The following is a 16,159-nucleotide window of genomic DNA, read 5'->3' as shown; positions in this document are numbered from 1 at the left end:
GTTTCTTTCCTTCCACCCCAGGAGAGAATGTTAAATGTTACCTGCCATAGAGGGTCTTTCTGCTCAGGAAAGAGCTCAAAGTACTTGTGGGCCAGTTGCACTGGAGGCAGAGTTTGCAATTTCAGGTTGGTCCAGCTCTGCACAAAGTTGGCCAAGTTCACAAAGGTATATAACCCTAGGCGGTCATTTCCATAGTTTGACAAATGGGTCATGAAAATGCTGATCTGAAAGATAAATAAAAATGATGACAAAAATATATGCTTAAGCTCAAAAGTACCAGTACAAGCCCCACTCAGCACCTCGCCTCACCTTGGAATTTCACAAGAAGTGCAATGATCTTTTTAAGTGGAGAGCTACACATTTAATTTTAATCTCAAAATAACACTTAAACTCACTTTTAAAATTAAAATTAAAATTGAGATTGTCATTTCCTCACTGTTCTTCAGAAGAGTAGTGTTACTTTGCCTATCAGTTTTCCTTACCGTGGAACAAATACTGTCAAATTCCAATCTATTAACTTTCAGACTAGTGAAGAACCAATATTAAGCCAGTTCTAAAATTAAACAAATTTTCCAGAGCTTTTCTGTGTGTGCAGATTGAAATAGAATCAGATTCAAGAAAACGTGCTTCGTGGTCTAATTAAAAGAATTTTATTGCAGTAGAGACTGTAAATGTTTGCGCAGAAACTGATTGCATTTAGCCAGAAACTCCTTTCCACTCATTAATCCTTTTACAACTTTTCATACCTCAATATTAACTCTAAAAATATCATGGCATTTCAGAGTAGTTCTTTTGTGTATCATAGACAAAGAAAAAGTGAAATTAGATGAATTGATATTGAAAAAGCAACCAAAAATTCAAATGAGCTACAATCATAAACTAATATTTAGTTTATCAGGCATAGCAACGGGGATTTAAAAAAATACCAAATAAAAGAAAAATGGCAAAATTCTGATTTAAATTGCAGAGATTGTTCATGCAAGTCATCAAAAGAGAGTTCATCACTTTGTGACAAACATAATTTTGTACTTGTTCCTCAATGTCATAATAGAAGGCTAATATGATGCCATAAATAATAGTATTAGAACAAATATAACATCTGAAGTTGAACAGAAAAATAATATAGAAGAAAATTCAAGTGTCTCATGGCTAATATTTTGTATTAAAACTCACTGACACTTTTTTAAGGGTTTATATTTCTTGGTGTGGTTAGATATTAGCCATACAGTAAAGACTATATTCAGGCTTTCTGTTCTCGTAATCTGTCACAGGATAACTGTAAATGCCTAAAGAGGAGGCCTTTTATCTTGAAAAATAATAGAAGAATTATCTTGCACCAGAATTTAAAAAATACATGCTGGCAAGAAACTGTAAGTTAAAACCCAACTATAGGTTAAAACCTCCTAAACGTTAGTTGATAAAATGGTCTTATTTAAGATTCATATGGAATCATTTAAACAAACACAGGCATATATGTCACTCCCCAATGTTACATTGGCCAATCTGATAGGTAGCAGTTTATTGTTTGAATACCCTTTTTATTGTGGAAAAGGTATTCTCTATTATTTGTCATACTAGAATACTGAACAAAAATTATCTGAAGAAACCTGTTAGAATGATCAAAGTCACACCTCATCATAGTTGAAGGTAGAGAAGAGAATGTGGCTTCAATGTCCTTAACTTACATAAAATAATATCTAGAATTCATATAGTACTTATTTACTACGTACTAAGCAGGATTCTAAGCCCTTTACATATATGAAATAATTAAATATTCTCAATATTGTTACAAAGGAGCTACTGTCATTGCCCCCTTTTACAGATGAAAAAAAAAAAAATGAAGCAGAAAGCAATTAAGTAACTTGTTCAAGTTCTACATCTATTCAGTGGCAGAGTAGGACTTTAAACCCAGGCACCCAGATTTCCCATTCTGACATACAACAGAAACCTTCACCAAAACTTTTTTTTATACTGAGTTTGACATCCATCATTTTTTTTTTCCTTTTTCGCTTTTCAACAACAACAAAAAGCAAGACAAAGAATGTATTTTTGTAGAAGGCTATAGAAAACTATGTAAGTATTATCTTGGCAACTTAAAGTTTTTATTTTTCTTTTTAATTTGAAATGAAGAAAGAAAACAATATTTTGCAAACCTTAAATGAAAATTTTTAAGACAATGAATTATAGTATCTGAGAGGAATACTACTAATAGGCTGCCAACTTTGAAGACAGTATTGCTCCTGTCATATTTCTGGTCCATTTTTTATCCTTGGAGTATATTCAAATCTTTTATTGGAAACATCAAAAAAGAGAGTAGATATTTTAACAATATTATTTATTTAATTTATCTAGGTAGAAATTTAAGTTAAACCCCTTAAATTTAAGTTGGATCTCTTAATTACTTTAAATTTAATTAAAACCCCTAAATATTAATTGACAATGATTTTAATTGAGATTCATATGGAATCTCAAGTAAAATTTAAATCATTTAAAATTGTAAATATTTTCCTATGAATATCAAGTGCAATTATTATATCAACTAATATTTAGGGATTTAAGTTAAGTTTCTAGCTAGATGAATTATATAAATATAACACTGTCTGCTGTTAAATTGGCCAATCTCTCACTCTTAAATTCTTTTATCTCAAATAGAAAGTTCCCTCTTGGCAGGACTTACAGAGTTTCTGTAACATAACATGGTATCTGTAGTTGACCATATAACTGCAATTGTCATGAGAGTTTCTTTATAATCACCACAAAATAATATGCATTTGATCCCCAATAAGTATGCATTTATCTCATGTCACTATTGTAATTAAGAAATAAGACACTGTAAGTACCATGCTTCAGGATAATTATAGTTTCCCAGGACTGAAAATATTATTAAAAAACCAGGCTGCATGTTAAATGCCCTGAGAAAGATAATAATGTCCCAGAAATCTACCACCTGCCCTCTAGCATTGTTATTTTAAGAAGGAATTGTAAGGCACCTGTGAGGGTCTAAAGTCTGACAAAATTATAAATAAGAATACCGCTTTGAGAGTATTGTAAAGAGCAGTTTTATATCATAAGCAGATATATATTATAATTTATTAGGGTGTTAACATAGGCTTTTAAAAGATTTTGCAACAGACTAGGTCTAAGTCATTTTTCCAGAGCTTTCTTAGGAGCACAAGCCTTGTTTGATGAAAAAAAAGTGTAAAACTGAATGCAGGGCAAATGGAAAATCTGTCTTTGGAAGAAAGCAGAGCCTGGAGATATGCAGTTCTAAGCTGAGGCACACTGCTGCATTCAAATTTTCCTTTACTGAGAATAAAAACAAGCACCTGTCCATGTTGGTTGCAATCACTGTTGTATGGGGCAGTGTGTGCACATGCCTTACTGGTTAGAAACAAATTAGTGCTGGTATAGGGTCAATTGGTTGCACTTTAAGAAAAACAATTCTGCAAGCACAGCTTAACTGTGCATATCTGGCTTGCTAAAATCACCTATTTTGCAGACAGAGCATAATAGTTTTAGTAATTCTGGACAAATGGCTTCTTTAAACAAACAAACAAACAAACAAAAAACCTATTTCAGAGAGTGTAGGTGTATAAGACGAATTAAAAAGGGATGTTGTTGAGGCATAAATAAGAGAATCCAAATGATATGTGGTATGAGTAGCAAATAATTTTTCACAGACTTCCGTTGCTACTGTTTTTTACTGTTTATCTTGTTCTTTTATATATTTATTTTGATTATTATTTTCTTATTGCATACTAAAAATAATCTTTCTCAATACTGTCCTCCCCAGAGTATCATCTGGGGAAACTATGACTGTGCTGCATGGATAAAAATGGTTTATATATACAACCCACTGAACTTTGAAAAATTGCAGCTCAGAGATATGCATTGATTCAAACAAACAGAGCTTTATCTTTCTTATGAAAAGGACAGGAAAGGACATTGTTCAATGGATGAATTGAAGAATAAGATGTTCAGTAAGCCCTAATTTCAGTAGGCCAACTGCAGCAGACCTTCCAGAGGGATACCAAGGTCTGGGTGCCAATGCTTTTGTCATCAAGCACTCTGGGCTGCCTTTATGTTGTTGTTGGCACGTCTACCTATGTTTCTCCCTCAGCTCTCAAGGCTCTCAACTTCATTATAACCAAGCATAAAGCAAGTCTAAATTTTCTTATCCGTTGTAAAAATATACAAGCAAGCTTGTGGGCACGTTCACAGTCTATTCATTAGAAACATAAACAGTTTTTCATTAACCTGATTGTCAGATACAATATATATACTCAAAATTTGGGAAGACATTATCTATGGAATAGATCTGTTTAATGATGTATCTAAAGTTCAAGGAAAAAGGAAGCTTTAAGTATAGTAATGTATAAATCTTGATAATAGGGAATTGAGTAAATATGATTGAACTTTATGGATAATCCTTAACAGTGGGTAAAAACGCTATCATAGTGACAAATGAAATGGTAGTAAATAAATGTAGGTCACTGGTTATCCCCCTTAGTATTTAATTGCAAATTATACAATTAATTGTTTTTTTATAATATTTTCTTTTTGTCTTTCTTATGAAGCTGCTAATATGCAAAATATAAGAAAAGAAGAAAACAGGGAAGAACAAAATACAAATAAAAGACCTTATATTATCCACAAAATGAGGCATTAACACTCTCCAGGCTGAGTTAGAATATTTTACTGCGAAGATCAGAATAGTTTCCTTGCTTTTCCTACTTGTATGACAAATAGAATGTTATTGTAAACTGCATGGTCATGAATATCAATAGCCAGAATATATTATACAGTATTTTAAAATTGGAATTAAAAATTACTTTTAGGGCATACATTTTTAGTTAAAGTACCCATTGAATATTTGGGTATTTAGTCCTGTGCCTTATGGTGCCTTTAAAAGTCAAATCATATGCAGAATAGTCGGATACTTGGTTCCCAGGAAAAAATGCACAGTCACAAACAGAATGAAACAATGGCTTTGTACAGCAAGAAGAGAGGCACCCTGTTTTAAGCAGCTTGCTTTGTGCTCAGTATTTTTCAAGACAGGCATTAAATATTAGCAGTCAGTTTCCATTTTTGCCTCTGTGGCTCTTTGACAGCATGCCCCTTTTCAGAATAGTTCATTGTGTTTAAAAATATGTCCATTAGCTTGTTAAATTATTGATTATGCTTTTAGTTCTAGTTCTCATAAAATGCGAAGATAAATGGAATATAGGGAAATACATCCCTGATGGCTCATCTGATGGGCTTTGGCATTGTACTCATATTTTTCTTATAAAAGATAATTTTGTGATTTTTTTTTTATTCTAAAAATAGGCTAGAACCACACAGGGGATATTAAGAGTCAGACTAGGCTTAATGTTACTAATATGAGTGCCAATAACACTTATTGATTTAAACACACATAAAGGTTGGTAATAATTGTAGGCAACACAGTCTTGGGCAACTGTTCAGGCCTAGGCAACTAATAATTTGGTAAATGCTGACATCTATGTTCTTAGATATCAAAAGCAAGGAAAGTTTGTCCAAATCTAATATAGCTATGCTATTCTTTCATTCAATCTAAAATGGTTCTCAACTTGGAGTCTACCATTTAGATACATCATTTTGTTTTTAATAAATGAAACATTCCAATGAATGTTTCATGATTGATCTTTTCTTAACATATTATGTGGTTGAATGTTAATATTAATTTACTTATATAACTTTACAAAGTTGCACTTTTGTTGTGTTACTAGGAACTAATTAACTATCTTATTTATGAGAAAAGGAAGTGAGGATCAAGGATTTCACGTGACCTGTCTGAGGTTATGCAGGGAATTCTAGTAAATCCAGCATTCAAAATTCATCAAACTTCCATCTGTTTTCTCCTACAGCTTCTTCTATTACTTTATTTACCTGGTAAATTTTATTTATAACAATCCTATATTGTAACTCATGACATTTCTTCATAAATTTTTCCTAGAATGAATTAAATCTAAAATTTCACTAACATATTTATACTTTTTTTGAAAATGAAAAAAAATTTAATATTTCAATATGTTTATCTATTCACACACATCCATTTCAGCTGATTACTAACTCTAGACACTTGTAGATAATAAGTACTGAGGAGAGAAATGATTGTTTCATTTGGAAAGTTTTAATTCTCTTGCAGCACTAGAAACAGATGCCAAGATTTTCCACAATGGAACACATAATACATTTCCACTAATAAATGTGTTCTATAAATAAAAAGTAACTCTGATATTCCAGTTTCAAAGAAACACATTTTATTACTTCAGGTAGACATTTCAAGATTTATTCCTCTAAGAACTACACTTGGAAGTAGAAACAGACCGGGTGCAGTGGCTTGGCCTGTAATCCCAGCACTTTGGGAAGCCGAGGCAGGTGGATCACCTGAGATCAAGAGTTTGACCAGTCTGGTCAACACGGTGAAACCCTGTGTCTACTGCAAATACAAAAAGTAGTTGGGCATGGTGGCAGGTGCCTGTAGCCCCAGCTACTTGGGAGGCTGAGGCAGAAGAATCGCTTGAACCTGGGAGGTGGAGGTTGCAGTGAGCCAAGATTGTGCCACTCCAGCCTGGGCCACAGAGTGAGACTGCGTTTTTTTTTTTTTTTTTTTTTGGAGACGGAGTTTCGCTCTTGTTACCCAGGCTGGAGTGCAATGGCGCGATCTCGGCTCACCGCAACCTCCGCCTCCTGGGTTCAGGCAATTCTCCTGCCTAAGCCTCCTGAGTAGCTGGGACTACAGGTACGCGCCACCACGCCCAGCTAAGTTTTGTATTTTTAGTAGAGACAGGGTTTCACCATGTTGACCAGGATGGTCTCTATCTCTTGACTTCGTGATCCACCCGCCTCAGCCTCCCAAAGTGCTGGGATTACAGGCGTGAGCCACCGCGCCCGGCCCCGAGACTCTGTCTTAATAAATAAATAACTAAAAAAGAAAACGAGAAAGAGAAGAGGAAAAAAAATATATAAAGAAGGAAAAAAATGGAAGAAAGAAAGGAAGAAGAGAAAACAAAGAAAAAGCAAAGAAAGAGAAAAAAGAAAGGAAAGGAAAAAGGAAGAAAGAAAAAGAAGCAAAGAAAAGCTCCAGAATCAAACACATCTCACCATCTGTAGGTCAGATGAGCAGTAAAAAGGTTAGGCTACTAAGAATTGTTTAGTTCATGTTTTTAAATCTCCACTTACAATAAACTTCAGTTATTGATCTTTCCACTCAGGCTACTTCCCTAAGCGCAGGAGCTCTTTTGCTCCATGTGACTTTCAATGTGGTTTCATATAAGATGTGCCTCACCACAAGCATTTATAATTAATCACTATTCCTAGCTGATGTTTTAACAGCCAATACCCTTGGCTGTTAAAAGGAAGTCTTTTCTTGGGTGAGTGAAAAACTAAGGGTTTGATTATTAATCTGGGGCAAGCTTAATGAAGAAAATAATAGTAATTAAAAAGTTAAAATTAAAAAGGACATTGATTAAAATATCCCAGACATTTGTATTTCATAAGTCTGAAAATATTTTTAAAAATTTGGATTCCTATGATAATTCATATTGTTTTGATTTGCATACAATGGAACAATACAAACATGAAATTTAGAATTAGAATGCCTAAGCTTGAGAGCTGGCTCTTCATTATGTATCAATTAACTTCTCTGAATCTCTGTGGCTAAATGAAAACAATAACTTAGTTACAGGTTCGTTGTGATGCCTAAATGAGTTGAGGTATACCAAAACATTTTATAAAATGAAAAACACTGTAGAAGGTTATCACTATGGATATTCAGTAAAAATAATTATAGAATAATTAATATACCCAATATAATTTAACTGATTTTATTTATATCTCATAGGTATTATCTTTTGTAAGCAAAGTCAGTGTTTCTTTGTTACTCTGCCATCATCTGTATATAACAAGGCTTATGATAATATAATTTCTAGTTAAACCAGAAAATTTTGGATACATGTATACCAGAGTAAAAATGACTAACTCTGATAACTAATACATGATACTCTATTGTGGTCTTTGTTTTTTTATTTTATTTTTAGTTGATAAATAATCATTATATGTATTTATGAAGTACAATGTGAAGTTTTGGTACATCATTGTGGAATGATCAAATCAGGCTAATTAGTATATTCATCACCTCAAATATTTACCTTTCTTTGTGATGAGAACATTTAAAATCCTCTTTTAGCTATTTTGAAATATACAACACATTATTATTCACTATAGTCCCCAGACTGTGCAATAGGACACTAAAACTTAATCCGAATAAATGCAAGTTTTATCCATCAGAATCACCTGATAGCTGCAGTTAAAAATCAATATAGGAAGAGATTGTTAAATGAAACCCTTTGTTTCATTTGAAAAATTTCAATGAGTAGATTCGAGAAGCAGACATCACTCAAGGGTAGTATGACCAGGTGATGTCTTGCTTTGCCTGTCTTCTATACACCTAAATCAAAGAGCACCCCCATCCCACTTCCCCACTCCCTTGCCCTTCAGGCCACTCACCACCTGACATATTATGTATTTCTTTGGCTATTTATTGGTTATCCCCTCACTCCCATGTTAAATTTTAATCTTCTTGAATACAGGGACTCTGGTGCTGTTGTTCACTGCTATATCTTTAATGCTTAGTAAAATACCTGGCACATGATAGGTGTGCAAAAAGTATTTATTGAATGAACAAATAAATCCTTGGTAACATATACTTCCTTGCCAGTAGAAAATATGGAGCAACTTAATTGCTTTCCAATCATTCCCCAAGGTCTAAAGATGTGAGGGGAAAAACAAAACACTCTATTCTAAAACCCTGAAAACAGCTGGCATTTAACAGGATACAATGAATTGTTAAATTGCATTTTTTATTTGTGTTTTCCATTTCCATTATCAGACTAAATGCACATGAAGTTCCATTCTGCATCTGATTATTTACCAGTGTCCCAGTTTTCAGTCATAGTATTTGGTTAGTGCATTATTAACAAATCAGAACTGTTTTGATTCAAGACCGACTACAGTGTAAACACTGATCTTCCCGAATAGAGAAGTTGGGCAGTGATTTTGTCAAAGCACAGTAAATAGGGCAGCTGTTCTAACAGAGAACAGAAGGCTCCTGCTATATTTCAGTGAGCAGGCACTTTAAATTCTCCATTTTTCTTTTACATTAATAAAGCCTTAGTCATTAAAAGGCAACACATGCTCACAACCATATAGCTGTTGCATATATTTGTATTTGCTTTCCTTTAGTAGAACTAGGATTTTAGATGTTATAGCAATTATATTGTAGAATACCCTGATTTTCACCAAAGATCTCCCAGTTTTACATGATGGGAGACAACCAAAGCTGCTCTCCATCTGAGTTATTTACCATCGCTCTTTTTAAAAGATTAAATCTCCCTTTCAGCCATGTTGCAGTGATGCCACATAAAAGTCACTGAAGTGCAAATTCATAACCCCAGGAATAATCATGGGCAGTTCAGCCATGGGGTGGAGAAAACATGTCCATTAGTAATCAGTATAAGCTTCACTGACAGCCACAAATAGAGTTCAACAGTTTTCAGTGAAGAAAATAATGTCATATTTACTTACTCAAGCAATCAACCAATTGACACACATTTATTAAATGCTTGCTAAGTGCCTGACAGTCTATTACAAACTAGAGATATAATACTAAATAAATTATCCTGAGTTACTGCCTAAAGATGCTTAGGGTCAAATGGGAACAAAAAAAAAAAACAAACAGCAGATTATGATACAATGTGAAATGGAAATTCTATTGTTCTATAATACCACACAGCTGCTTTGGGCAGGATCTTCTTGCAGAAGTCTTCTTGAAATAGAAACATGGGAACTGAGATCTGAAGGTTAAGTAGGGAATTTTCACGTGAGAGAATGGGTGGGAGTAGGAACGGGGCTGAAATTATGTTTTAGACAGAGATAAATGCACAGTGAAAAGCAATTGGTAACAGATTGCCTTCTAGAAAGTAAAAGTTATACAATGTGGTTCATACAAGAGAATGAAAGAGACCAGCTCAAATAAATCTTTTAAATTGTTGAGGGTTTGGACTTTAATCTGAAGAGCAATAAGGAACCATTTTGACTAGGGCGGGATCATAGTCAGATATGCATTTTACAAATACTTAGATCTCGACTGTCTTATGAAGAAGAGTAAAGACTGGAAGTTGGGAGTCATTTAGAAGGTTGTTGAAAGGCGATTGAAAGGTGATTGAAAGGCGATTGCCACTTGAACGTGACAATGAGAAAGGAGATAAACAGATTCAAAATATGTTAAGATATTGAATCTCTAATGATCTGTGTTTGATTTGATATTAGGGATGAAAAAAAAGGAAGGATCAAAGATATACTCAGGTGTCTTAGGTGACTGAATAAATACTGGAGCAATTTCATCTAAAAAGAGAACAAATAAAGGGGTGAATGAGACAAAAGATTGAGAGAAAAAGAAACCTTAAAATAGTGACTATCAGGAACCACACAGAGAGCTAACAAGGGAGTATAGAAGCATGCTGTGGCTGCTCTGAGGGTCCAGGTGAGCCCCTATAAAGTTATACAGACTCTAATCTTCATGCTATTCTCCAGCAGTACACCAATTAGAAGCCAGCTAAAGATCTGGAGGAAGCTTACAGCTAAATTCATCTAGCCTCGAGTGTTTGCCAAATAAGTGGAATGGAAGAGCAGTGGCATAAAAGACATGTGTAATGATTGGAAAACAGGGATTAAAATGATCTCCCAATGTCCTTTCTCTAAATTAGTAACAGTTTCAATCTTCTAAAATATATTTTTATAGTATTTGAAACTACTCACTTTATGGCTACATGTAGAGCATACTTATAAATATGTTTACGTATTGAAGTGCACATTTTAAAGTTTCTACGGAAGTGTATTGGGAAGCATTGACAATTACTTGGACATTTTAAAAAAATTCTACAGCACTCAAATACTTTCTATACCTTCAAATGTCAAGGGAGTATTCTGGTAAGTGACAACAATGAAGAAAGGGTTATGCAGTGTGTTGTTTTAAAAGAAGAACAAAAGGACCACAATTTTATCACACGTTTACTGTCTTCCCTCTCCTACTAATTATTTAGAAGAATTTTTTTTTTTTTAAGTTTTCCTCTGGATCAAACTTAGCTTTTCATGACAGAACACATGAATACTTGTGGGTGAAGGTGACCTTAGAGAAAATGTATTCACTTGAGTTATTTTGCACATAATTGCAAACAAGAGGACTCCTCTCAAAGCAAGAGAAAACAAAGAATAAGAGGCTTTATGACATGTGGGTCTCAATGGGGGTGAAAGAAGTTGACTATCGTTGTGCTATAGGATATGGGAAGAATACATCGCTGCTATGATTGCTGAAGAACCACACAGACCTCCCTGAGAAGTGCACATTCGAATGTCGGCCACACAGGACACATCCTTAGTGAGCTGGTGTTAACTAGTCAGTCAGTTATTTACAAATAGCCTCAACATGGCCAACGACGAAATTGGTGAGCTTGTAGAGAGATAAAGAGAAACTTCCCAAACTAAAGTACAACAGGAAAAAAATAATGAAGAAGACCACAGAAATAAACATACAAGAACTGAAGGGCAGTATCAAAGGGTAATATATCTGTAATGCCAGAACAGGAAAAAATAAAGAGTGGAGCAGAAGAACATTTAAAGTAATAATAATGGAAAATTTTCTAAAATTAATGACATATAGCATATTACAAATCTAGGAAGCTCAGGGAACACCAAACAGGATAAGTACCAAATAAAAAAATACAAAAACAAGCAAACAAACAAAATACACCTAGAAAGCCAGAGGAAAAAGAAACATTACTTACTGACACACAAGGAGAATTACAGTGAATTTATCATCTGAAACCATTCAAGCAAGAAAAGAGTGAAGTAAAATATTTAAAATGTTAAAGATTAAAAACTACCAATCTAGAATTCTATATCTAACAAAGTTATTAGTCAAAAATGAATGAGAAATAAATATTCACAGAAAAACAAAAAAAACATGAATTTCTTTGTCAGCAGACCTACCCTGAAAAAAGGAAATTCAGATTAAGTTGTTTAGGCAGAGAAAAATTATATAGTCCAGGAACTTAAATCAGCATAAAGAAAATGTGTTTAAAGAATAAATACATTTTTTATTCTTAATCTAAAAGATAACCGTATACAGCAAAAAAAGTAATGCATTGGGTGAGTACAGCATACAAGTAAGTAGAATGTTAAACAGAAATGTCACAAGAAATGACAAAGAAGCATTGGGGATACTAAGTTATAAGGGACCTGCACTACATGTAAAACAATATACTGTTATTTGAAAGTTGTCTTAGGTTAGTTTAAAATGTATATTGTCAACTCTGTGCAATCACTAAAAAATTTAAAAGAATATATAATTGATGTGCTAAAAGAAGAGATAAAATGGAATCATATAAAATGTTCAATTAAAACCAGAAATGTCAAAAGAGAAAGAGCAAAGACCAAATGCAAAAAGTCGAAAACAGTTACAACCGGAATAAATAACTCAACCATATTAATAATCACTTAAATCATAAACTGTCTAAATGCGTAGATTAAAAAAAACAAAAACAAGACCCAGATATTTGTTGTCTACAACAGTGGTCCCCAACCTTTTTGGCACCAAGGACCAGAAAGACAATTTTGACAATTTTTCCATGGACAGCTGGAGTAGGAGGAAGTGAGGAACGGTTTCAGATGAAACTGTTTCACCTTAGATAATATCAGGTATTAGATTCTCATAAGGAGGCTGCAACCTAGATCCCTTGCATGTGCAGTTCACAATAGGGTTCATGCTTCTATGAGACTCTAATGCCACCGCTGATCTGACAGGAGGCATATTTCAGGTGGTAATGCTAGCTTGCCCTCCACTCACCTCCAAGGGTGGGGACTCTGAACTACAAGACGCTCCCTACAGAATAGTCATATGAATTAAAACTCAAGAGATAGAGAAAGTCATGCCATGCTAACACTGATCAAAAGAATGCTAGAGTGCTTACGTTAATTTTAGGAAAGTCCACTTAAAATGAGAAAGACTATTAGATAATGAGTACATATGCTGCTCAGAGCTGACACTGGGCTTTGCACACTCACACATATGCTCACACACACATACGTACACTCAGTCACTTATTGAACGTAAACATGTTCACTTGCATACTTATTCACACATGCATGTGTATACACATACCAACTCCAAGCTGCTGGGGAGGCAAGAAGAGGCAATCAGCACTGGGAGGAGAAGAAAAAACTTTATTTGCATTTAAATAGCAATTTTTAATTTGAAACATCTATAGTCTTATAATTGAAAACTGCTAAAGAACTATCAATTCTGGCTAAGGTATCTTACAAAATTCCCTTACTTTAGAGGAAGTAGGTTTCAATGTAGCACCCGTGAAAGTTCTCAACAAACTTATATAACCATACATGTTCCAATAATAGTTCTCTAAGTTTCCACAGTGATGTGGCACCTTTAAAAATATTTTGTCTAAACACTTCAACAGAAGTAATGCTTATATCTACATTAAAACTTGTTTTAACAAAGGTCACGTCAATATTTACTTATAATGCTGACTTGAATTAACTTTTCAGAAGTATTAATTTCTCATTTGAAAGTGCGTTTTTTGCCTTTATTGCCTTTTAGTAAAGAAGTCATAGACAAAATATGAATGGTTCTCCAGCTTATGCTAAATGAAGTATGTTAGAATAAATCATTTTTTGAAATATCATGATTGACACTATCAAAATACATATCATGATGTTTAAAAATAGAGGTATTAAAATTTTGATTAAAGTCAACCAGGTGGCTAAAATGAATTTGGTTTGGAGGCTGACTCTACTGTGTGAAGGTAAGCTCATGGTGGTTTTGTACTTATACATAAGACGATCTAAGAAACTAAAATTGTTTTCTTCTGTATTTCACCATTTTCCTACCTGTCTCCCTTTTTCCTCTTTTCTACTCTCTTGTATACTGATATAAACATGGGTTTTGCTAGTCTCAGTCTTTTTATTATACTAGCAAAATGTTCTATAATCTCCAAGCTGTCAAAATCTGATCTGCACGCCAACAGGCTATATTTTTAAATACATGAATAGCACTGTGAACAAAAACATTCCTGTCAACTGTCCATTTCCCAGTACTAAAACATCTCCATCTTTGGTTATCTGTCACACAAGTTCTTTGAGATCTGAGTGTTGAACATGTGTCACATGCTGACAGTCTACCATTACAGATTATAGTCTGCTATTAGAGATTAAAAAGTATTGTCCATTCACTGCTGTTGGATCTCCTAGAACATTTGGACATGGTAACTCAACAAACAGCTGCAGTAACAAAGAACTGCTGAAACCTAGATTTTGTGTTGACAGAGCACTAATTTTAATAATGACAAATTGTCTCAGAATTCAATGATTTTTATAATATATTCATGACCCTTCTGGTCCTGAAACAAAGTAATTTGTATGCCTGAAAATTGCTTCTGTGCTTTAATCTGGTACCCTTATAGATTTCTTGTATTTTTATGTCAGTTTATTTGACAAAAAAGTTAAATGTTTTCTTAGTAATATTTCTTCAATGAAAGGTCAAACAGGCAACATGCAAATGGATTTTTTTCTTTCTTTTCTGTATTCTCATAGGACTTTGAGCATGGATTTCTGATATTGTTTACTGTATTTTAATTAATTATTTCTTCTGCTAGCTGTGAGCATATCTGGATTTGGAATAAATTTTATGCATTTTTTATAAATTTTATACATTTTATCTTGGGCTCTGTATAGTTTCTAGTAAAAAAAGAGCAGGAACCACAAACTCAGTTGCACATAAGGGACAAGCAATCAAGTTGTAACTGAGCAGGTCCTTACCTTGTGAATTAAAAAAATACAAAAAACAAAGGGCAGCTTAATAGAAAGATCACAGTGATGTTTGAGACAATAGAGAGTGGTGATGTCAATATTGAACTAGGGAGGTCACCTTTTGCTCTCTACTCTCCAACAGAAAGCTATGCTATATTTCAAAAGAGTTCATGTAAATTTAAAAAATATATTTATAATTTTTAAATGGTGAACAATATATGTGCCAGACAAAACATGCCTGTGAGGTGAATTCAGGTCATTGACAGACAGTTTTTCAAACTTTGAAGAAAGTATTTGAAAAATATACGAATGGCTAGGAGCAAGACATCACTGTCTTATGTGGCAGAGAAAGTCAAGAAGTGCTGAGACGTGTCACTGTCCTACTTCTTCATTCTTAGAATTTAATAGAACTGTGTGTACATCAAATACTTCAAAGTATAGAGGTAATCCTTGAATTTATTGAGGAACTCTTTAGATGGAGGCAGAAAACATTTTCCAGTAGCTGTTTATTGTTCATCTGCAAGTTATTCATTATTTTGTGTGGAAATATCAAATTGCCAATTAATGATGAAAAGAAATACATATTTATGACATAGAAATCATGTTCTAAACTTAATATAACAAAAAAGTTTGTGTGCCACAAAGTGTTTTTTAATTTGTGAAGTACTATAAACATTAAAAAACAATCTATTTACAGTTTGTGGTTTTGCTCATTATCATGTAATTTTTTATAGAACTAATCGTTGCTGATAGAAAAATTCATTTCTATTATTTTCAGATACCATATGTTGCTTCATTCAATAAGAAAATAAGGAATAAATAATGAAGAACTGATGAAGAGAAAAATTCCAGCAAGTACATGATGCTGAGTTATTCAGGTCTCCTGATCTCCTAGTCTGTTTGTTGGAAAATAACAAACTGAATTTTTGAATACTTTTGCGGGAATAGAAGGGTCTTAACTTTATGAATTGCTTGCAAAAAAAAGGAACTCACAGAAGAACAGAGAAAACTGAAAAAAAGATGTGACAGAGTTATGCCATTTAGTAAATATGTGGAATTATCTAGCAGATATACCTATGTAGCTTCTTTTTAAGAGGTGCATTATAGCCACTAATCCATTGTGAATTATACCTTGACTTTCACATAGTGGAAACAATAATGCAGCAACAAAAGAGGCTGACACAAAATCCAATATTCCTCAATATGCTAAAGGTTTATACTTAAAGAATCTGAATTCAAAATCAAGTTTTATATG

At 33.5% G+C, this 16,159-nt stretch overlaps 1 protein-coding gene across 2 annotated transcripts in view; it reads right to left on the bottom strand.

Annotated features, from left to right (window-relative positions):
* LOC105731215 (N-deacetylase and N-sulfotransferase 4) overlaps nt 1–16,159 on the bottom strand; it is a 282,122-nt gene that overhangs the window by 41,288 nt on the left and 224,675 nt on the right. For both annotated transcript variants that reach the window (XM_064383738.1, XM_012472890.2), the window contains exon 7: nt 42–224. In XM_064383738.1, the coding sequence (XP_064239808.1) occupies nt 42–224 (183 nt within the window). The remainder of the gene's footprint in view (nt 1–41; nt 225–16,159) is intronic.

The sequence above is a fragment of the Aotus nancymaae genome, unplaced genomic scaffold (assembly GCF_030222135.1).
Source record: "Aotus nancymaae isolate 86718 unplaced genomic scaffold, 86718_ANA_hifiasm-v0.15.2.pri h1tg000033l, whole genome shotgun sequence".
In the NCBI taxonomy this organism is placed as follows: domain Eukaryota; kingdom Metazoa; phylum Chordata; class Mammalia; order Primates; family Aotidae; genus Aotus; species Aotus nancymaae.
Note: the sequence above shows the minus strand (reverse complement) of the source record. Positions and strands in the feature narration are given on the sequence as shown.